Source organism: Ambystoma mexicanum, chromosome 8 (assembly GCF_040938575.1).
Source record: "Ambystoma mexicanum isolate Mex_15411 chromosome 8, UKY_AmexF1_1, whole genome shotgun sequence".
Classification (NCBI taxonomy): domain Eukaryota; kingdom Metazoa; phylum Chordata; class Amphibia; order Caudata; family Ambystomatidae; genus Ambystoma; species Ambystoma mexicanum.
Genome location: NC_090929.1, coordinates 326981249 through 327004723, shown reverse-complemented (window position 1 = coordinate 327004723; position 23475 = coordinate 326981249). Strand labels below are relative to the sequence as shown.

The 23475-nt window shown below is 46.1% G+C and overlaps 1 protein-coding gene across 2 annotated transcripts in view; it reads right to left on the bottom strand.

The window, feature by feature from the left end:
- The window catches only part of TRUB2 (TruB pseudouridine synthase family member 2), a 273827-nt gene that overhangs the window by 176320 nt on the left and 74032 nt on the right, over window positions 1-23475 (bottom strand). For both annotated transcript variants that reach the window (XM_069609748.1, XM_069609749.1), the window contains one exon: window positions 11397-11574. In XM_069609748.1, the coding sequence (XP_069465849.1) occupies window positions 11397-11535 (139 nt within the window). In that variant the 5' untranslated portion in view covers window positions 11536-11574. The remainder of the gene's footprint in view (window positions 1-11396; window positions 11575-23475) is intronic.

Genomic DNA, 23475 nt, shown 5'->3' with positions numbered 1-23475 from the left:
TCCCACGCCAAGGGGCCATCGGTCACATGGCCTCCTCAGACCCTGTGTCTCCAGCCAGGCCTTCCCTTGAAGCAGGCCGCCCCCCTGCAATCCACATAAGTGTGTCTCCATTCAGCAGTCTTCCTGTGCCTTATCTGCACGCCCCAGGCCCATCCATCCCACCCCCTCTATCAAAGGCGGTTTGCACCCGGGGATGAGCACTGGCATGGGGGGCTGTCACGGGCAAAAAAAGGCCAAGGTGCCAAACAGCATGTACACTTCAAAAGGTATCCCACACCCAGGGGCCATCGGTCACATGGCCTCCTCAGACCCCGTGTCTCCAGCCAGGCCTCCCCTTGAAGCAGGCCGCCCCCTAAGACCACGACATACATACGTCATTCATTCACAAACACACCCCTGTTTCTAATACTTTATAAACCACTTGATATGTCTCATGAGAACATCTTTGTGCTTTGCAAGTCAACTCCTGAACGTGCAACCACTGAGATCTACGCTAATCTGCTCGTCGTCGTGCTATCCGTGAACTTCTGTGACCGCTTAGAGCAAACCCATCAGTGTGCTACCTGTGGCCACCCACCTATTCTCCTGCAACATCCTGCTCTGCTTGCTGAATCCAACTGTTTGTTGGTCAAGGTAAGGCCATGTATCCTAGTCATATTTCGCAGATTTTTAAATTTCTATCTATTTGCGAGTAGAGTACACAATAGTGCTATGTTCATTGGTCTCATTGCTATTGACTTGAGTTTCCATTGCTATGCTATCAATAGATCTATTTATTTTCATCTTTGTCTATTGTCATCGAATTGCATCCTTCGGGGGTCCAGTTTATAATGTAAGCATGTTTCCTTCTCGTGCAAGACAGAACATCCAAGGGACGAGTCACATGTTCAGATTTTAGTCACATCATTTATACATTTCTGCAACTTATGCAAATACTAAGCCGCACATAATGAACTGGTATAGTTCCTGCAACCAAAACAAACCTTGCATTGATCATTGTATGATGCATTTACTTTTGTATCAAATCTTTATTCATGAAGATTGTATAATAATGTCGATATTTACTTTTCAGATTAATCAACAATGCCTGCCTGTTTGATTAGCGGTTGCCCTTCGAAGACCCATGCGAAATCTGAAGGCACTACAATGCATGTATTCCCAAAAACTGTTGATCGAATAAGAAAATGGGTCAGACATTGCGGATATCCACTGGATGAGCTGGAAAGTAGAGTCCAACAAGTCTTACAGGACAAGAGGGGTGATAGATACCACATCTTCAGCCGGCACTTTTCCTTGGACATGTACACAACATCTTGGGTAACAAAGAAGAATAAACGGCAAACGACACGGAAATTGCTCGAAAACGCTATTCCCACTCTATTCGTCCACATTCCGCCACTGGTGAGTCAAGTGTCCGGATTTAGCTTTAGGCCTTGCGGTAGTGTGTAGGTAGCCGAATGGATTCATTGATATTGTAGGTGTTCCATCCCTTGTAATAATTTCTATATTGATATGAGTGTATAGCTTTTTGAATAATGACATTTATCAATATATTCTTTTTCGATTTCATAACCCACAAACGAAATGTATATATATGGGAACAGGGAACTGTGCTGTATTGAGCATTACTCAAGTATTCTGTCGCCTTACATGGCTATTTTTAATATTGGCATTTCATTATCAATCATTAATTTACCTTTACAACTTCTTGACTATCCCTTGAATCTGAAGTAAGAACATTCTACATCCTTGACGTGGTCGCAGTTATCAACCACTTCCAGCGCGTATCAGGTAATCTTACTAGGCTAATCCGCTACAGACTTGTTGTATGCATGTCAAGTAATAGCTTTATTCTATCGTGTAATTATTTTACCGAATGTTTGGTTAGTGCTTTCCAATTGATATACACCTTAGTTATCGTCCACTGGTGTTTGTTTTCAGTTATAATTAGTGTTATCCATACTAATGCAAGTACCGTCTTTCGGGGAGATGCTGAAGCGTCCGCCACATCTACAACATTTCTAGATGTTCTTCACCAGCAGGAGGTATGGATACTGACAGCTCCATCGAGCATCATCATCAGAGCTGGAATTCTTGTCGTTTGATTGTTCTACACAATGTTTCATTCGTGGTTAGCCGTTGATATGTACCTGTGCTGTCGACCCCAGGTGTGTGTTATGTTTTCACTATTGTAATCCTCACTAATGCAAGTACTATGTTTCAGGCAGTTGATGGAGCGTCAGCCCCTGCACTTGATGCGGAGCCTGACATTCCAGGGGAAGTGGAAGCGGGACCATGCGTATACGAATTGGCGCAACAGCTTTCGGAAGTGCGCACTACATTTGCAACATCCATAGATATTCTTCAGCAGCACGAGGTATGGATACTGACAGCTCCATCATGCGTGATCATATAACGTGATTCCATTTGCTATACTTTCTTCGCTTTTAACGCAAGTGCTGTGTTTCAAGGAGACGACGGAGCTTCCACTACAATCACAACATCCCATTTAGATGAGGCAGATGTAAATAAATCAGAGAAATAACTCAATGAATTGTGATTATACTTAGGTTTTTTTTAATTCTTTTCGACAATGCATCATTTGTGGTTATCTCTTCATATGTACCTGTGCGTTCGACCCCAAGTGTGTGTTATGTTTCCAATATTGAAAACCATACTAATGCAAGTACTGTGTTTCAGGGAGATGCTGATGCCTCCTCTCCAATACAACCATTCATGGCAATCCATGCAGAGCCAGAGGTATGGCTCCATCGAAATAGATGATCACTGGTCGAATACTTGTCGTTTGATTGTTGCACACAATGTTTAAATCGTGTTTGGCTATTGAGATGTACCTGTGTGTTCGTCCTCACATGTGTTTTATGCTAACAATATTTTGATACAAAGTAGTGAAAGTACTATGTTTCAGGGAGACGATGGAGCCTCATTCCGTGCTGTCTATGCGGATACAGAAAATATAGTCGTTGCAGCGCAAGAGGAAGGGAGGACATGCGGAAACGAATCAGAGCTACAGCGTGCAGATGTTGAAGGTCGAGTCGAAAAATGTTTTTTTCGAGTCAATTGGACTACACTTTATCTTGTGTTTAAACTGAACATCCCTTTTCCAATCTCTCCCCTAGTTACCCGTGGGTGTCAGAACTATACATACACAGACAGTGAAGCGAATGAGAGATGTTGCTTGCCAGACCATGTACACTATGGAGGAACTATTAATCGAGGCGAGGCGTGTTCAGGCTCTAGATGCTCATGTCCAATGGCCAGAACATGAATTAACTGTGTTTGGAGAATACAGCAAAGTTGCATTGGACCATTGCTACAGTGCGACCGCACTACCACAAGAAGATGATATTGAATGTATTGAAGATAGCTCTGAAGTAGTTGCAGATCAATTCACACAATCTACACCCGCCAAAAAATTGCCACCCAAAAGCATGTCAACATTGTTGTCTTCTCCCATCAATGTTGAAGTAGCAGGTGTCGAAATGACAGAGAATGAACCAGCCGCAGCATCCATAGACGCATCAGAACTTGATAGCAGCGATATTACTTTCCAATGTGTTGAAATCTCCGCAACGTCACAGGCCGAAACAACGTTGACGCAGGATGACAGTCTAATGAAAGAGAGCAAATACATTGTATTCGACAGTTGTTTGATGGAAATTATAAGTATGCTGAAATGTGGGCATTCAGTTAGAGGGAAAATATGTGGGAAGCCATTGATTAATGTAACTCGTCAAATAAAAAGGCAGTAACGTCAAAATAAATGCTGCCTGTCGATTAAATTATAGGTTCTCATGGTCTGCACAAACGATGCTGGGGAAAATGCCAGCAGGCATCACTTTTTAGTGGCTCCAGTTTTAGAAAGTTAGAGGCTTTCTTTCAGTTTGTGGGACTCCATTTCATTTCTAAATCGCTGTACTACATATACCAACGTGATTATCTGTTTCCGGCCATTAGTGATGCTTGGAAAATTGAACAATTGTCTCTAGCAAGTACATTCGAAGGGAAACGTTTCAGGCTAGCCAGCGATGGACAGTGCGACAGCCCTGGATTTTCTGCCAAGTACTGCACCTACCACTTTCAGGACATGGATAGTAAGAAAATTGTGAGTTCGGTGGTCGTGCAGGTAACACAATGTACATCCTCAGTGGCCATGGAGAAACTAGGATTTATAAAATCAGTGGACTATCTACAATCAAGGGGAATGCACATCGACCTCATAGCCACGGACAGACACGTTTCAATTGCCAAGACAATGAGAGCAGTTCCCGCTTATTAATCATCAATTTGACATATGGCATCTTGCTAAATCAATCAGTAAGAAAATCTCAGCTGCAGGAAAAAAAAAGGTTTTGAAAGTATTTTGCAGTGGTCCCAGTCTATCACCAACCATCTTTGGTGGAGCTCAAAAACTTGTGAAGGGTCAGTGGAAATACTACTTGAAAAATGGCAGTCACTGATGCACCACTGTACCAACGTTCACCGCTGGTCAGAAAACCTACATTTTCACCCATGTGAACATGGCCCTTTGTCCCCAGTGGAGGCACGGAAGAAGAAGTGGTTGATTCCATCTTCACCGACACACAAAGCCATTGAGAAGATTGTTCTCGACAAAACTCTATCAAGAGATTTGAGAGGACTGACAGAATTCTGTCACACAGGAGATTTGGAGGTGTTCCACAATATGTGCCTAAAGTACAGGCCAAAGCGCTTGCATTTTAGCTTTCGGGGCATGAAACATTGCACTCTACTAGCGGTCTTGGCCCGTAACAGCAATGTCGGACGTGAACAATCTAGGACTAGGGGTAAAGTAAGGATGCCTCGCTACACTAAGGTGTTTTCAAAATGAAGTAAGCAATGGGTGATCAAACCAGTCTATGATGAAATGCAGTTCGACTTTGTGAAAGGCCTTATTGTTGCTGTGTTAGAGAAGCACAGATATGGAATTTTGGACGTTTCTGTGCAGAGCAGTGATCCATTGCCACCGAACATTTCAACTGTGCCATGTCCACCAGAAGCACAGCTGGTTGTGAAGTACAAATCCCGGTTTAAATAATTGCAATACAATTGTCTTTTTGTAAATAAATGTTATTGTACAGTGTACCTGTAACCCTAACCCCTACCTTCACCATCATGGGTGGCGAACAAGCTGGGTGTCATCTTTGAATTCTCTCTATTCACCTCATATATGTGTATGTATATATTTTTCTCATGTCTCATCTCATGTAAATGTAAATGCTGTGCACTGTTGCACACTGTTAATGGAGGGGAGGCTTGCGTATTGCAAATAATAAAACAAACAAACAATAAATCTCACTTTTAACTCAACTCCTGTGGTACTTTATAATTTCCATGAACATCCGCCAAAAATTAAATGTCTCCATAGTTCTGATTCTTTGGGGCTGCAAAGCTCGCAGAGAACGGGGACAAAATTGGGGGCCTTAGAACGCGCCAAGCGGGCCGTGGCATTTGGGAGAGAAGCCAGTTCGCATTTGCACATTGTGGCGCACTACATAGAGGGATTCTAAACTTCAAGTTCTCACAGATGCCTTTACTACGGGATGTTGCAAATAAAGAATGCGAAGGACAGCGGCTTTGATTTTCAGCTCGCGCCCAGAAGAGGCCCACAAGTCGCACTGGAAGTATAAGGGTCTATTGTTTTTTGACCTTGAGACAGGGACCATGCCGAAAGAACTTCATTTGAAGGGGGTGCGCAAAAACGTAAGAGACGATAAGGCAGAAAATTCAGAAACTATACAGAGTTTCATTTCAGTTCAGTATACGAAAAATCGTTGTCAAGAGCACGGTCGGATTTACAGACTGCATTACGCAGAGACACAATGGAAATTTCAAATATAATGTGAGTAAATCTTTAGACTCTTTTATACCGGAATGAAGAATTAATGAATGGATGCATGAATAAATGAATGAATGAAGAGCTTGGAAAAGCAAGGAAAACGTGTTCGTAGTGGGCACATGGGCATGCAGGTCCACAGGTCTCACCGATCTCGGTCCTTGACCCAGCCACTTTTCCCTGCACTGCCTACCTGCACTACGGGACCAGGACTGTCTCTGTATCCTTCAGCCCCTTCTCCCGGCATTTACCTTGCACTTGCCACCAGCTGGCCCTATTATTTATCTTTTATTCTACTAACCATGTACAGCACTTTTACCCCCCTCTCCCCTTCCCCTTCCCCTTGCGCGATCTGAAAGACACCTGGCCTAGTAGGATCGTTGTCTGTCTGCCCTTGTTCCCCCCGCCTCGTCGCGCCTTGAAACACTTGTGTATAGGCGCGTTACAAATGCCATATCATATACCATATCATTCCACACGCATGTAGACTAACTGTTGTTTCTCATTGTGTGTTGGCCTCGATTTATTTCATTACTTTTCGCATTGATTTTAGAGCCGAACATACTCCATTGAACTATCCTTGCAAGCAAATAGTTTCTGATCGGCCGTAATAAATAAAATAATTTTTTTGTTTTCATAACAGGTATTTGATCCCGTTCTGCTACTGTCATCGGTTTGAGACACCGGCAGACGGATTCTTCAATAGACACCTGCAGCTTCGTGTGAACAACTGGAGCACGTTAACCATATTATGGGACGATCGCCAAGGGCCCACATGCCCTTATGCTGTACTAGTGGCTAGAAGCAACATATCAACCTTTACGCTGGCCTAGTACCTAGTTGATGGAACAGCCTTGCGGTTCACCATGCTTCCAAAGTGCTTCTTTTAACGAAAAGCAACACCCTGTGTACCATAAAGGAACAGCGCGTGACTCAATATAAACTTAGACGGATTTGCGGATACAGATAAAAGAAAATAAATGGCTTTCGGAGTTCATATGGCAATTGCTGAATATTCTCTAAACATTTAATGTCAAATAAATGTACTTTACTGAATGTACCGTGTTGCTGTTTGATTTTAAAGTACAGTTTCATATTCCGAATTGTGGCGCGCTGTGTTGTGAGATGGTCTGTGTTGGTTTCTGGGTTCTGTGTGGAGTCGCGTAGAAGACGACTGGGCGCGTTTGCCTACGCAGCACAGTAACGTCACGGAGAGAGGCGGGGAATATGAATGTTTTGATAATGTCAGGCTCAGGGGCGGGGGATTTGATTTAGTGCCGCAGAAGCAGGTCAGCCAGGGCGATGCGGCAAGTGATAAGATTATCACAAAATGGCGGCTCTGTGGTGCCTGTTTTCGCGTGCGTTTAATGGACGAAAACTCGGGTAAGGTCCATAGGAAAGTTTTCTAAAATCGAGCCACTTAGGCTTAAGAAAACATGGCCGACCCGTAGGGACAATAAAAATTTTTACTGGACCATGCCTTTAATGCAGAGTTACACTTTTGCCGGTAGTTTCAATCCAATCCCTGTAAATTAGCTTGATTTTTGCAGCGCGGTGGTTGTTTTTTGGTTTGTCCATCAAAATGGCTATGGCATCTAAATATTTTGTGTACCATATGTTAAGCAATCCTTGGTATGTCCCATGTGATGGACATAATGTATGATGCGGCTTCGTTGAAGAAGTCATCGTCACTTTCCGCATTAATGAAAAGGTTTCCCATAGCATAATTACTTGAAGTGATATTAACCCCAATTCGTAGCGGATTGCTGCGATCGGTACATATCTTGGAATGTGCAGGATCTTTCTCAAGAAGTAGCCTTCCAGAACATTCCCTAATGACCAACTTATGTTCAGTCCTGTTTCACTTCCATATGTAATTGTCGCTCTGACCTTGGTTTCACTGTAAATTTCCCATATTTTGCATGAGGTACCGTCACCTGCAGGGTTAGCCTTTTCATCTTTGCTTTAAGTCCTGCGTCCACCGCCACTCTCACAGATTTATTGAAGGGAATTCCTAGATAACGAATTAAGTCTGTTCCTTCAATTGGCTCACAACCTGCTTGCGATTGAAAGGCCCTTCCTTAGTTCCATATTCTTCTGGATTCACTGTATAGGCCAGAAAATAGTCATTCGGTATGTAGGAGAGTGTTGCATTATTCCAAGCTCCATAAATTATTTGTTCCTTGTCTCCAGGTAGAACCAAGCTACAGATCCCTTTTCCCACAGGATAAATGGCAAGCAAATAAAATCTCTGGCGGTAGGCTGGGCCTCCAGGGATGTAGTGTAGGTCTTTCAAACTGTGGTGGTTTAAAGGACCCTTCCCTTTCTATGCACTAAGCGACATATTCCAAGATAGGTTGGTTGGGGGGGGGGGGATTTCTTTTTTCCCCAGAACCTGTAATGGATGGGGCAACAAGAGCCCAAACTCCGATTTCGAAAAGAAAGAGCATGTTGATTTCCACTAGCCATTCGGATGGTGTCCTTCAAACACTGACTGCATAACCTTTATTCCCATCTGTGAGAGGAGAAGAAAGGGAGGGGAGTGAGTTGTGGAGGGGATGTCTGTTGTCTCACTAGGGTTTCAAAGACAGGGGTTTGCTTTTCACCCACAACAAACCTTTTGAGAAATATCAAGAGTAGCTCAAGTGATGACAGAACTATATTTTCCTAATCAGGGGGCAATGTCAGGGCAGGCAATGGGTTTGATGAAGTCAGATTAGCGTAGCCATCTGGGGAGGATAGGGAGGCTCGGGGGTCAGTGATGCCAACAAGCAATAGAAGAAGTGCCCCCCAAACCTTGCCCAACCATCTCAGCAAGGGAGCATCCCAGGTTGATAAAGGGGAACAGGGAACAGGCCCATACACTATGTCCCATCACCCTACACCAAGCAAATACCTATCATCAAGAACACTTCATGGGGAAAATAAACCTGACCCCCATCCTGCCCTGTGCAAGCATCTGTCTCCTCTGCTCATAGCTGGCAATATTGTAACCAGAAGGTGGTGCACAGCTACAGTTGTGAATAAGTTCTCATATGTAATACTTCACATCCAACTGACCCCAGGACCTGCAGATATTACTGGTATCCTAAAACAGTACTGAGGTGCTAACCAGTGCGTGCAGATACAGTCTGCGGGGGTGGCTTTGGAACGTGTTAAGTCCACAGTCCATGCCAAGGAACCAAATAAGTCAATTAATTGGGAAGGGAAAGATAGGGAAGATCTAGAAATGGGTTACCAACTTTTCTGAAGACTGAACCAGTTGGTCAGTTACTGAAGAGGGGCACACACTTTCAGTGGAAACAGCAGATAAAGCTGGGTTTGCCAACATGAAATCCTCCATTGATAATGCTGCATGCCTGAAACCATTTGATCTGAAACCGGATACCTGTATCAAAGTCTTCCAGGCTCAAAGAATGAACTACATCGACTACATATCCAAAGGTTATCATTGTGCATGAAAAGGAGTTTATGTCATGATAGGCTGCATGATCCCATCCCACTTCAATACACTGCGTCACAGACAGACATGCAGGATGGACTTGTATGTGTTGAACTGTTGCCACATAGAAAAGGGAGTGGTGACACAGGAGTGCAGACGATCCACTGACTCAGTCGTTGATGTATAGGGACTAGCTTTGCCCTATATATTTAGAATAATCTTTATATTCTGCATGAAGTATACAACAATTCAAATTAGACTTTTTTTAAAATCACAAATAAGCAGAAACAGAAAATAAATACATGCACAGTTAAGAACTTCTCAAATTTCAATAAAAGTACAGCAAATAAATGGATCCCCTTTTGTCAGTATGAGTTGCTCATAAGTGCATCATATTTCTCACTGAAGTACATGTGTGTCAACTAGAGAGCAACTGACAAAACAAAAAAGGTTTCAAATTCAAAATGTTCTGTTTAACTGACTCCTCGCTAAAGTATATGTTAGCACAGTGCTGCAAGTCCGGCTCTCTCAATTCAGCTGGAAACCAACAGCACTAATTTAAGGGCGAAAAGCTGGGAGTGCATGACGAGGGACCTCTGTTCCATTGGTCAACTTATTTGTCTGCATTTTCCTGCAGTTACCACATTGGCTAGTACTCATCTTGGGTACATTGGTTATGAAGCAGAAGCAACTATTAAATGGGCTGCGCTCTGCCTGCTGTGAGAGAACTCACTTCAGGCCTCTTGGCCCTCCTTGATGCAGACTCTCTGCCAAATGAAGAGCAGGAATGCTTTGCACCCATTACATCAGCACCAGCTCTGCCCAATGAACTTGCACGAGCTCCACTTTGCAAAACCCTTCCAAGAGTTCTTTTATTGCCTGGTAGAGTTGGATGGTAAGCAGAGGAAGGCCAAGCAGCCTATTCATTGGCCAGTACAATAGGGTGCCCAATGCTGTTGACGTGATATTACACATGTTTTGCAAAGCTCTGGTGTTGCCTTGCAAACTGGAATGCAATAGCTTTTTTTATGCCTTGAAATACAATTCACATGTTCATGGGAAGCAGCAATTATATAACAATTAGCCATATCTGCTTATCCTGTGAAACATCATCCAGCTACAGGTGTCTTTGTAGGCATGGGTCCTGCTACCAGTTGTCGGGATCCTGTACACAGGTGACATGTAACCCAACAAGAAAGGCGCTCAGTCTGATGTTGAAAATCCCCTACTTTGATCCGGTTACCTAAGCAACTTCATCAAGAGTTTCCAGTGAATGAAAGACCATTACACTATGAAGACAATCTTGATTTGGAGGGAGAATGGAGGCAACGCCTACTGACCTATACCAACAGTGATCTCATAAATTAGCCTATAGGGACCTGAAATAAAATCTCTCATGATCTTAAGCCATTTTGTCAGGCGGCTGTATAACTTCAACTCAATATCCTCCCTCTAATGTGTAATCTGACCACAGGATACAGATGACTCTTAAGTAACAGTAGCACACATGCCAGATTCCATACGGAGAGGTTAGTCCAATTCTAGTTTTAACTTTGCATTCTAGGACTTTCGTCCAGGATTTCCCCATTCATACCCCAGCACTACAAGTCCTAGAACTCAAAGTTAAAATCAGTACTGGACTCCCATTTCGCAAATGAAATGGGACATGTTGGTAGACAGAAGAAACTCCTCCAAGAATCTAGGCAAGTATGGGTGGTATTTTGACATGTATTATGAATTGTAGTAGTATCTTCTTTAGAGTATTTCCAGAATAAGAAGAGGCAGTAGTCTTTTATAGAAAAGACAAGCAGGAGATCCTATGTGCGTTTAAAAAGAAATCTGCTTAAATCCAAACATGTGCATTCATTTAACAGCACCTACCCCCGTCCCCATTAGTGAAATCATGGGTAAATGTTCTAGTATGAGGATTAAAAATGAAAACCTTATACCCAACACATTTTGGTAACCCAGGTTTAGAAAATTAATCAAATGTGCATCTACCTGCAGTCTGCTGATACTCACCTTTTCCGTAAACTAACAACCAACTATAGGCATCTTTCACCCCCATCGCCACATTACCTTTTAACAGATTTGTTTCCACAGAATCACGCACTAGCTTCCAGGGAACACCAGGGGGCTTATACACTGCAAACAAACCATGGAGTGAGCGCAGGACTGCTGCTGCGTATCGACCAGAATCCACAAGCAGGCCAGCCATGATGCAGTGGAGGCAGAGGATGACACCTTAGATCGCCAGCTGAAACGAAAAACATCAGGCCCAACTATAATTTAACTAAAAAAAAATAATTTCCAACCATGAAATTAATGAGGGTAGCTGAATCTGCATAGGTAAAAAACATTGAAAAATGTATGGCTGTAGGACAACGGAGCTGCTGGGGCATGATGGACACATTTCACAGATGCAATATAAAGTGAGCAAGGATTCTGATGTTTATCACACATTTTGTTCACTTCTTGACCAACTTATCTGCACCCGAATAATAAAATGAATGAGTCATGCAAGTGTCTACATAGGAGCTTACTGTCACTGTTGTGGTGCCACAGCTAGCCAATTTGGATTTTCCTTCAGCTGAGGGCTAGAGTGTATTGTTTTAGCCAATCAGTGTACAGCACCTTCAGCCATCTAGACAGTGTTGTATCAGATGGACTACCTATGGCTACTTGGGCACAATGTGAATCGACAATACCAGTTTATGAGGTAGCAAACGTGATGAGGCTTAAACTCAATCAAAAACTCAACCTCAATGTGAATCGCAAATAGGAGCTACACCTAAAGGTTAGACCGACAACACCTTTGACTTCAGAGCGTCAGGAGTATCACAGCCACAATCAACAGTGCAAGTTTATGATCCCCAAGATGGGCCATCTGTGCTGTTCCTGCCTAGGTTGCATACAGGAAGGGACCATGTAAAAAATAAATAAATACATTTTTTTTTTAAAACAGCTACGAGGCAAGGTGTGACATCACTGACCAACCTTTACTTACGACCTGCATACTGAGCCCCAAAAACGACATTGCAAAGCAAGCATCTGCAGTACGGAGAGCGCAAGGAGTGTTTTCTGAAGTACTCTGGTTGGGGCTTCGAAAGACCAACTCTTTGCATTAGCACATATCTAGAGTTTCTATCAAGTTAGTCCTGATTCTCACAATTGTAATGCGACTGAGAAGTCTGGCTTTAATCTAAGGAGGTGAAAGTGCTGGTAAAAAGAAACAGCTTAACATGTACATCGGCACTTGTTTAGCATTGTACACGTCACAGTATAAATTACCGAAAATATATAAGTAATATATGTCAAAGTTGTGGTTCTAGTATTTTCTGCAAAACGTTAGCACCAGATATAGAAGAATGGGTCGCCTGGGTGCAGTTGATTTGGTTAGAAATGCTTTGGTAAGATTTTGTAAAGTAAAGGTGTGGGGCTTAACAAGACTTATCTCTTGGTATTAGGCAGACCCAACAAACCGAACTCTTAATATACGCCGGTACTACACAAGTTGGTAGAGCAACTGAGCAGCCAAGCTTGTTTTTGGAGGGTTAATGTGAGCTGAAGAGTAGCACAATGAAATCAGTAAAAACAAGGCACCAAGTAAACATATATATTTTACACGGCACGCGATAGCGGCCATGTAGTTATGGCTAAGTTTCTAAACTCATAGGAAGACCACTTTTTTGGCGGCTTATAACTTTGCTCCGCCCGGATGAATCCTCACCGCACTTTGCAGAAAAAGTATAAAGGCGGCTCTGAATTTTTCCACCTTGTTGGGTGAGGAAGTTATAGGGGAGGGGGTCCCACATTTTTTTTCCCCATAGACTGAATGGGGAAAAACTTTGCACATGGCCGAACGGCTGGATGGATTGTCACCAAATTTGCACCAAGAGCGAGGGCTTGGGCCAGAAAGCTTGCTTCTGTGTGTTCGGTGGAAATCTGACCAGTACATTTTTGTCAAAACACTGAAATGTATGTCCCAAAAAATTTGTGATATCTGGGTCCGCTCCACGGACCCATTTCCCTGTTCGCTCCACGGACAGAAGTGTCACTGGATCGCGGTACGGCGTGGTGTCGGAGAAGTTTGGCTGCGGCCAGTGGTTAGCTGGAGGGAAGCGTGCTGTGCATCAACCTTTTTTGGGAAAGCTGCCATGGTGTATCGGAGGACAGTGCAGTGGTTGAAGGGTCTGGGAAACGTACCGTATCCATTGTGTTGGTGGCAATAAGGGAGGGAATGTCTAGGGGAGTGAGAAGTGGTTTATATGTGACATATGTAGGCTAGTATTTTCTGTGGTGATAGGAGGCAGCTGTCGTAACGGTCCCTTATCTTCTGGCACAACCTGTTTGCGGCTAACCCTTTTCGTGGTGAGTGGTGGCAGGTCATGTGCAGATGGGGGGTGAATTGCACATGACATAGGCTGGGTGGGAGCGCAGGTGGTGGTGCGCTGCGGATGGAATGCAGTAGTTGGGCACATGGAGGCCTGTATGGGTGAATGAAGGTCCGGTGGGTCTGTGGAAGGATTACACTATTGGGTGCATGGCCTAAGCCCGTAGAGTGTAGGGCGTGCACCGAGGAGCATAGGGCTGCAAAATACACACCGCTGGAAGCCATGTTCGAGTCTGCATCCGGTACAGGGTGGTGCTTGCATAGTGCAGTGTGTGCAGATTGGTTGTAGTAGCGTTAGTGGTGCAAACTGAATGTGGGTAGGTTGGCAGTGACACAGTACTTTCTGAATGGGAGTAAGTACGCCTATAGTATGTGAATGAAAGTGTATAGGGGTGCAGGAGAGAATGCTTTCTTTCCACATTGTGTTAACTGTTGCAATTTGTTGCAGCATACGTACATGGTGGTGCGCAGGTTGGGTAGGACTGCTGTTGGCAGTGGTGTGTACGTCGATGGTCGTAGGTGGTGAAATGCATGGTGCCATTACTTTGCTGTAGGTGTGTTCAAGGCCTATGCTGTGTGCAGAATTGTTGAAGTAGGCCGAATGTTGTGAAAATGTTGCGGTTAGTGACAAAATACTTTGTGAACGGCTGTGGGTAGAGGTGGTGGAGGACGCGGTATGTTTGTGCATTCTGGTAAGTGCGACCTGTGTTCGTGATTGGGTGTTTTATGGTGTAGGGGAGTTGGGGTGAAGTGCTGCTACCTACGTGTGGCACACTTCTGCAAAATGGTAGCTTCCCACATGGCCATTATGTTAACAGTTGCCATTTCTTGCTGCATAGCGCCATGGCGGTGAACAGGTTGGGTAGGAGTGTTGGTGGCAGTGGTGTCTATGTGGATTGTCACAGTTGCTGATATGGAGACAAGCATGGTGGCATTACGCTGCCGTGAGTGTGGTCAAGGACTAGACTATTGGATGCATGGCCCACAGCCGTACGCCATGCATTCAAGAGCCTAGGCCTTGAGGTCATGCATGGCATTAATGCATTTTTCAATGTGCATAAGTTAGAGGGTGGTGACATGTAAGGGATGGGAGTGGAGTACATTTAAGCCGTTATAAGCCACTGTTGCAAACAGATTGTGGGTAGGTTGGCAGTGGCACAATACTTTGCAAATTGGTAGTGGGTACGCCCATAGTATGTGATTGAAAGTGCACAGGGGTGTAGGAGAGAGGGTCTTTTTTTGTACATTAGGGTAACTGTTGCAATTTGTTACTGCATACCTCCATGGCGGTGCCCTGTGGTTGGAGATGCTGCAGTGAAAAGTCTTGCTGTGTGGGCACTGGGTGCAATACTTGTATACTGTCAGTATGTTAAAGGGTATGGTTGAAGGGCAGCTTATATGTGTTTGGATAGTGTACTGTGTGCACAATGCTTGCAGTATGGGCAATGTTCTAAACATGTGTTTACGTTGCCAGTGGAACAATCCTTTCTAAGTGGAAGTGGGTAAGACAATAGAATGTGAATGAAAGGGCGCAGGGGTGCCGGAGACAGTGTAATGTGTATACATGATGGTAACAGTTGTATGTCATGATGTGTGTGTCCATTGCGGTGTTGAAGTTGATTACGAGTGCTGGTGCCAGTGGTGCATATGTGCATAGTGGTAGTTGGTGAAATGCTGACATGTATTCCTGAATTACGCTGGGGGGGGGGACGTATGCAAGGAGCAGACCCACTGGAGCAATGCAGGTTTGGCAGTGTATGATGCACAGGGTGGTGATCTTTGGAGACTGCGTGTGGAGCACATTGTCCATGTGCTACTGTAGCACAAGTGAGTTGCAAAGCGTGCATTCTGCATTCTATGGTTGTGGTGATAGTTGGAACATGCTACAGTATTTGGTGTGAGGCAGGGGATGGTGCAGTGAGAAGGTGGTAGTGTGGCCACAGGGTGCAGTGCATACATAATGAGAGTATGGAAGTGGGTATGGTTGAAGGGCAGCTTGTATGGGGTTGGTTACTCTGCTGTGTGCAGATTTATTGAAGTAGGTCCAATGTTGGGAAGGTGGTGTGCATAGGTTGGCAGTGACACAATAGCGTGTGAATGGTAGTGCGTAGGGGTGGTGCAGGCTGTGTTATGTTTGTGTCTTCTGCTAAGTGTGGCACGTTTTCGTGACTGGTTTTTTTTACGGTTTTAGGGGAGATGGGTAGAACTGGCGCTCCGTATGTAACGTTTCTGCATAATGTTAGGTGCCGACATGGTTGCTTGCTTGGATGTGTAGTGTTGCAGTGGGTGTGGAAAGGGTTGCAATGTTGTGTGCATACCTAAAGGTGTGCTGCGGGTGTGTTAGGATGTATGTGGATGCTGCAATAGTGCCTTCTTTAGCAGAAATTTCTGGTGGAGTGGCTTTGCAATCAAACGGAACGTGTACTGAGAGTGTTTAACAGTAAATAAGGAGTGGTGTATAGAAATGACAGTGTGCAATGCAGAGGTTTTGTATGATTGGTGCATGCGCGTTTTGAAATGTGACAGCACCCAATTTCAGGAGTGCTGCAAAAAAGTGACTGTGCAAAGGGAAGAAGTATTGTCAGAGCTTTACTGGGCCGTGGCCCTCACTGTAGATGGGAAAGCGCATGTGCACAGCCTCTGATTATGAGCAGGGTGGAAATAGAAATGGAATTGTGGGAAATAGGCAATTAGGAGTTTAGGGCGTGGTTCATAGGAAGGGGCGGTACCATTTCGTCACACTGCTGTTTTGTGAGGGTGGTCAAAATGGAGAGTTTTCGTTGTGGGCGATTACTTTGTGGAAGATCTGTGCGTGTATGCCCTCCAAGAAGACTTGTCTAGCAATTTAGGTTTGGAGGGAGTGGACGTTTTGTGGAGTGGTATGGAATCGTGCTGTTTCGGAAGACTGCTTCTAGAAGATCAACACGTGGCCTCTTCGGCAACTGTACATGTTCTGATCGTGCACTTTGGAGGCTTCTTTTTGGGCAATATGCCTTGTCCCCGTGTGTTCAGTCACCTGAAGATTTTGATGAATGCAGTGCAGCGCTTTATTTCCTACTGCCAAGGTGGCTTTATCATGTATACTGCAGAGAATCGCGTGGCATTATTCCAATGCTTCCTGTCGCCAGCCAGAGGTCGGAAGGGGTCTCATCAACAGAAGCATGTGTGACTTCTTGAGTGCTGCTGGGATGTTCTCCTGTGAGAATGAGAACATTGGTGCACAATACATACACCTTTTCAAGGGAAATGGCATGGCGTTGACGGCCAGTGGCAATGAAATGTTCCTTCACAATCTACAGACTGCACTAAAGAGCCTACTGTAAGAATGTGAGATGAAGTGGAAAACATACATTCACGTAGGGAAGCACCTTTACAAAAAAAAAACAAAGGTTCTTTTAAGAGCCACCAGAACCAACGACAATGTCATGAATGAGATTTATGATGCCACACTGGTGGCACGTGCACACTGGTGGCACGAATTATGGTTGCTTAGGTTACCATAACTGTCGAATTGTGTGTTTTTTTCAGTTTTACCCGTAACCGTAACGTTCCTGTAACAACGTTTTTCCATTGAACTTCACTGGTTTTTTAGTAGTGTTAGTCAAGAGTTCGTAGAAAAAAAAAAAAGAAAGGAGCTCACGGGGCGCCCACTTGAATGGAGCGCAAGCTGGAAGGCATGCAAAGGTGAGGTCAACTCTAGAGGGGTTAAAATAGTACTTCCCAAGCCAGGGTGCCCTACAAATGGCAAAAGGTAGTTAAACCCCAAGCACAACAGTACCTTAGAATTGTAGAAGAGGTTTCAGCGGCATGCCTACCTGATGCAGTGATCATGCAGCACACCCTTGTTCCTGGTTCTTGGTCGTGGTGATGAAAGGGAGGGCATCGTGGTGATGAAAGGGTGGGCATCTGGAAGGTTTCTGCAGTAGCACTCTGAAGAGGGACTCAGCAGCAATTGATTCCACACGATTCAGCAGCTCTGTGGTTTTGGCACCTTTTTCTCAGTGCCAAAGAGAAACAAATAGCTCCGGTTTGAGTTTCCTCGGTCCCTCGGTCATGGACTCTGGTGAGGGGACTCTGGACAAAGACTTCCTGCTACTGGAGGTTTTGAAGGTGACCACAAAGGTTTGGCCGGTGTTGATCTCTGCAGGACTATGCACTCGATAATGGTCATGGGTGCCCGTGCATTGTGATTCTGCAGCCTAGGAAAGTCATAGCAAGTGAGCCACAATTAAGCAGTTCTCGAAGCTAGTTGGTCCCACCAGCCCAAGGGAGGACGTCATCCTGCACAGATCATCCCTGCCGAAATGAAAACTTAGTCCAGCACAGCTGCAAGGCTTCAATGTTCTTCTGTGATCTAGGAAGGTGCTGCTGGCGTCTCTGCTCGTCCTCTTCGTCGGATATGATGTTCCAGTGGTCGACTCTGCCTGTAGTCCTAAAAGCCTCGCATTTTATGTGAAATCCCATTCATTCACAGCCCTAGAGCTGTCAATCACAGAGGAGGGGTCATCCTCTAGGACAGCCACCCGGCCAGTTGGAACTGGTTTCGGCCAGGAATGCCTACAAAACATAGGTCAGTGAAGTTTCGCCTCCTCCCTCACTTCCTGCCTTTCCAAAACACACTGGAGCCTGGGCAGGCTTCAGGGCTGAAGCCAGCCAAAGGCAAAACACACAAAGGACTCAAACCTAGTTTAAACAACAGAGTAAAGGACCAGCAGGAACTGTAAGGAAGGCACAGCATCAACAGTAAGACAGACACAAGTGACCACAGTTCAAGGGTGTTTATTGGACTTCAAATATGGTATGATAAACGCCCATCTAATCCTAAATCTACAGATGGGAGCAAGCTACGACCATCAAATAATAACACAGTCCTAGTTGTGTCTTGTCAAATAAAAAGGGCCTATACTAAAAAAAAACAATTGCCAATCCTTACCTCTAAATCCAAATAGTGTAGGGAATATTGTTATGAAAAGAAAGAAATGTTTATAATGATATGTCAGGATGTTCAGGCCGTTGGCATCCCTTCCCCATGTTTTCAGCACAGAACAAGGCAGTTCACTAGAGCATAGCACACTCTTTGGCTTCTTCGGCACGACAACACAGTTCAATTACCAGAATAAAGGCCTTCTGTAAGCAAGTTGTTTACTTATCAAAGTCTAATGATGCAGAGCGCCTGATGTACCAAAAACATTTTCCTCTCACAAATACTTAGTTTAGAAGATTCACTCTTTGCCCTGGATCCCCCTCGAATAGGCTCAGATCCCTCCTTACAATGTTCAGAGAATATTCTTTCTCAGGTGAGTCACAGTTAACCCCGGATCCCCCTCAGCCGGGTGCACAGCCTTCCTTTTTACAGTTAGTCTCCATCAGCCGGGTTCAGACTAATTTCAGTATGCATTAATGATCGAAGACCTTCAAATGTGCACAGGGTTTGGCTTGACTGTTGCAGGACTACTTTGATCTCCCAATTTCTCTACACAATTGTCAACCAGTTAAGATACCTAACTGATACCTTCGAATGAGCACCCAATGGCGCCGGACCACTCTGTTTACGGTATCTTTCTTGGCTTCAAAAGTTCAGTCATTCCTCTGTTATTCAATTATATTTGTGTCGCTCATCACATATGATTCACACACTGTTCTCTTTCGATTTCTTCACACAATGTTGCCGCTTGCAACCTTGGATGTAACACTGGCCAGTCGAATAACAGTTTCTCCGATTCACCGGCTGTGCTGACTTTACTAGCGCTGCTTTTGTTGTAGGTGCCAAGGACAGTACCACAGCAGCTCCTCCTCGCCTTGGTTATCGATGCGGGCGAACCCCGAGTACCTCTGACACACAATGCAGGTTTCTTCAGCTTAAATTCAAGGTTTTAGGTTTCTTATTTTTCAAGGTTCACCAAAAGTAACAGTCTGAAAAGGTCAAGGGCACTTCCCTACTTGCAACCCACTCTGGTCTTGCCGTCTTTCTTCTCATATTAAACTGCCATCTTGGAACTGCTGCTTCCTCGTGTGTTTTTCCTTTGCTAAGAGTGTACTTTCAAGCCCCTCCTTTTATCCATGTGGGGAAGTGTGATGAAAGTCAGGTGTGCGTAATGATCAGGAGTTTACTGACCCTTCCTGTTCCTCTGTCCTGGACTCTGGTGAGGGGACTCTGGGTGACAATTTCCTGCTTCTGGAGGTCCTTGTAGGTGCCCACGAAGTTAATGATGGATACGATCTCTGCAAGACGATGCACTCAATAATGGTCAGGGGTCCCCGGGCACTGGGATTCTGCAGCCTAGGAAAGTCGCAGCAAGTCGGGGGATGAGCTATTGAAGGTCTCGAGGCTAGTTGGTCCTACCAGCACAAGGGCGGAAGTCGTCCTGCACAGAGCTTTACCATCGAAATGAAAATGGGGTCAGCACAGCTGCAAGGCTTCACTGGTGCTTCTGCGAACCAGGATGGTGCTGCTGGCATCTCTGCTCATCCTCTTAGTCGGAAGGATGTTCCAGTGGTCGACTCTGCCTGTAGTCCCCAAAGCCTTGCTTTTTATGCAAAATCCCATCAATTCACAGCCCTACAGCTGTCAATCACACAGGAGGGGTTGTCATCCTCTCGGACAGCCACCCGCCCAGTTGGCACTGGTTTCGGCCAGACATGCCTACATACAAAGGTCAGTGAAGTTGCAGGCTCCTCCCTCACTTCCTGCCTTCCAAAACACACTGGCGCCTCAGAGGCCACAAAGACTCCAACCTAGTTTAAACAACAGAGTAAAAGCCCAGAAGGAACTAACAAACAAGAAATGGCAAAAAAAGAAGACAGGGGCCATTTTGGAAAAATGGTCACCCATGGGTGCTGTACTGCAGCTGAGAAATCAGCCTGCAAGTACCCTGAACAAAAAGGTAGTAAAAAGTAACCACTGCCACCAGCCATTCAAGTTAGTTAGTGTAACAAAAGGTTACATGAGAGGTGGGACAAACAGTTACTATGTAACCCCCCCAGCACTGCGCATAGGGTGGTGTGTGCTGGACTCACAAAAGGAAAAGGTAAGTAAGATGAAAGATATCTCACTATTTTTGTGAACTGTAGTTCACATGTATTTTACACATGTATTTTACACTAGGAGAAGTCCAAGGGACTTCTCAGTGGCACTGCACAGAGGGTGCTGTGTGTCACTATGCAAGAAACAGATGCCTATGGAGTTTACCAGACTCCATTAAACAGTTAAAAATCCAAGGCAGAGAAAAACACATGAGTGAGTAACAAAAAGCCCCAATCTCTCAGGAGATAAAAAAATCAAAAAGGCGGATTCCAAGATGGCCGCGTAGTGGAGAGGACGTCACGCCCCAGGCTCTCGTCCTGCTAACAGGGATTTGACCATCCACCTCAGTCGCAGCCCTCCCCGGCATCCTGAGCAGGCGGTGTGGGGACACCCGAGCGAGGAGCGACGTCTGGTCCCGGAGGCGGCCCCCCGGCAGTGGTGTGGCCGGCAACGCAGTGGCTGCAGCAGCTGGGCTGCCCGTGGCCGAGGCCTCACCCGGCATTGGAAGGTGGCAGCAGTGCCCTTCTGCGCTCAGAGCGTTCATTGGAGGCTCCTGGCGCGGGTTCGCCGCATTGTTAACTACCCCCTCGCGGCCAAAAAGGAGGGGGCGTGGACTGCCCCTGCCTGCCCGACATCCTGTGTTGGAGCGGAGACTGTGGAGAAGGTACAGAGAGAGGCGGAGAGGCTCACCATATTGATTCTTTCCCCCACTGGATGTGGCGAGGAGCAGACCCTCGGCCCCCGGGGCCGCCAAGAATACTGCAAGGGACTGGAGGCGGAGCGTGAGAGGAGCGCTCCCCCCCTGGGGGGGGGAGCGGACTGGTCAATGGATTGCGTGCTGCTACTTGGGGTCAGAGATTTGGGCGCCCGCCCTGGGACAGGACTTGGCAAGGCTTGGGCGGCTCCTAGCTCCGGCGCCAGGACCCGGGTGCCGCCTGGGCAGCAAGGAGAGACAAATATACGTTGGGCCCTGGGGGGGGACCCGCTGGGTTCCCGGGGGCCTGCAGTGGTGGCAGAGCCTTGGAGACTGAATGGCAACAGAATTTGGCTCCTAGCGATACCGGAGCCCACGAAATTGACTGTGCCCAAGTGAAAGCAGCAGCTTGAGCCACCCAGTAGAATCACCAGAGGGGAAGCAATGATCATCAAGACAGGGGGAGACCGCTGGGGTGCCCAGACTGGTCCTTTGCAAATGGCCTGGGCCCCAGGGGGCCCCTCTTCAGGCTGTCACAGTGCCCCGGTGCCCCCGCTCCGCACTGGATAGCGCCTCACCAATATACTCACTCCCCTGCCTCCTTGAGGGCACCACTCATACACTTCCCGTGCAGCGATGTCCAGAAACAAGGGAAAAAGAGAACCCAGCCCAGGGGAAAGGCCCCAGAAAAGCAACAGACGGTCCCCTCACGAAATTCAGGCCAAAAGACTCCGACACGTCAGAGGCCCAAGGGATGGGCCATTGCTCAGGGGATAATGAGGCTTCGGTCTCCCGCGAGGATCAAGACAGGCCGATCTCTCAGGCTATGCCAACGCAGTTCTTGGGTCAATTGGTTGAGAAGATCACAGCAGCTGGGCAGACGCAAAAAGACAAGCTGCGAGAAGATCTGGCGGAAGGCTTAAGGGAAATCAAAAGAGACATTAAAGTGGAAGAGAGAGTGGACATCCAAGAATTGACAGAGGATGCAAGAAAAGAGGACAATCTGCTAGAAACCCTGTCTGCGGCCACACAAAACCTGGAGTTACAAGCTGAAGACTTGGAGAACAGGTCAAGAAGGGCGAATATTAGAATTAAATCATTGCCAGAGGACATTCCGGCTCAGAGGTTGTCCCCATCATTAAAGGAGATATTTGTGGATCTGCTAAACTCGGAGTCGGACACAGACATGCAATTTGACAGAGTCCACAGGTTGGGACCGTGAAGACCGGAGCCAGGATCTAGACTGCGCAATGTGTTGGTGGCTTTCCATAATTACGCAGTAAAGGAGAAGATTTTGGAGAAGAAGAGAAGGGCCACACACATCACCTACAAAGGCAACAAAATCTCTCTATACCAAGACCTGTCGCGGATTACGCTAATCAAAAGGAGGCAGATGGGTCCGGTCCTGTCCTTTCTACGATCCCAGCAAATCTGTTACAGATGGGCCCACCCGTTCGGTTTGTCCTTTGTCTGGCAGGGTTCCCATCATAAGATCACGACCTGCGACCAGGGGCTGGCCTTGCTGGGTCGGGAGGAGCAGGCCTCAGCCCCCCCCCTAGTGGGAGCAGAAGCACAGCCGGGTGGGCGCAAACCATGGGAATGGTCTACGATTAGGCCCAAGAGAGGAAGGAAGAAAGCTTCAGGCCCTGAACCCAGGAAAACCATCAATGTGGTTGAGGAATGTCCTTCGGGGGCGGGTAGCCCCCCAACTGATACATAAGGAACCGCAAGGTTGTGCGAGGCCCCAAAAAACGAGCCCGGGGAGGGCGCCAACCAAAGCTGATCAGTAATTGGTGGCGGGCGGTTCACTAGAGGTGTGGTGGGCAGCAGGGGGGGGGGAGGGTTGGGGTCTTGGAATGGGATTGGGAAATCCTGCGTGGAAAGTGTCTGGGTTAGTTATTGAGTCTGGCTCTCGTAGAGGAATCACGAGGGGGGTTTGGCGCCAGCCGGTCTCGCCTGGAAGGTGGGGTGGGGGGAACTGGCAAGGAGGGGAGGGGAAAAGATCCAAGGTTCAGGTCTTGAGGGCCCAATCCGTGGCCCACGGATG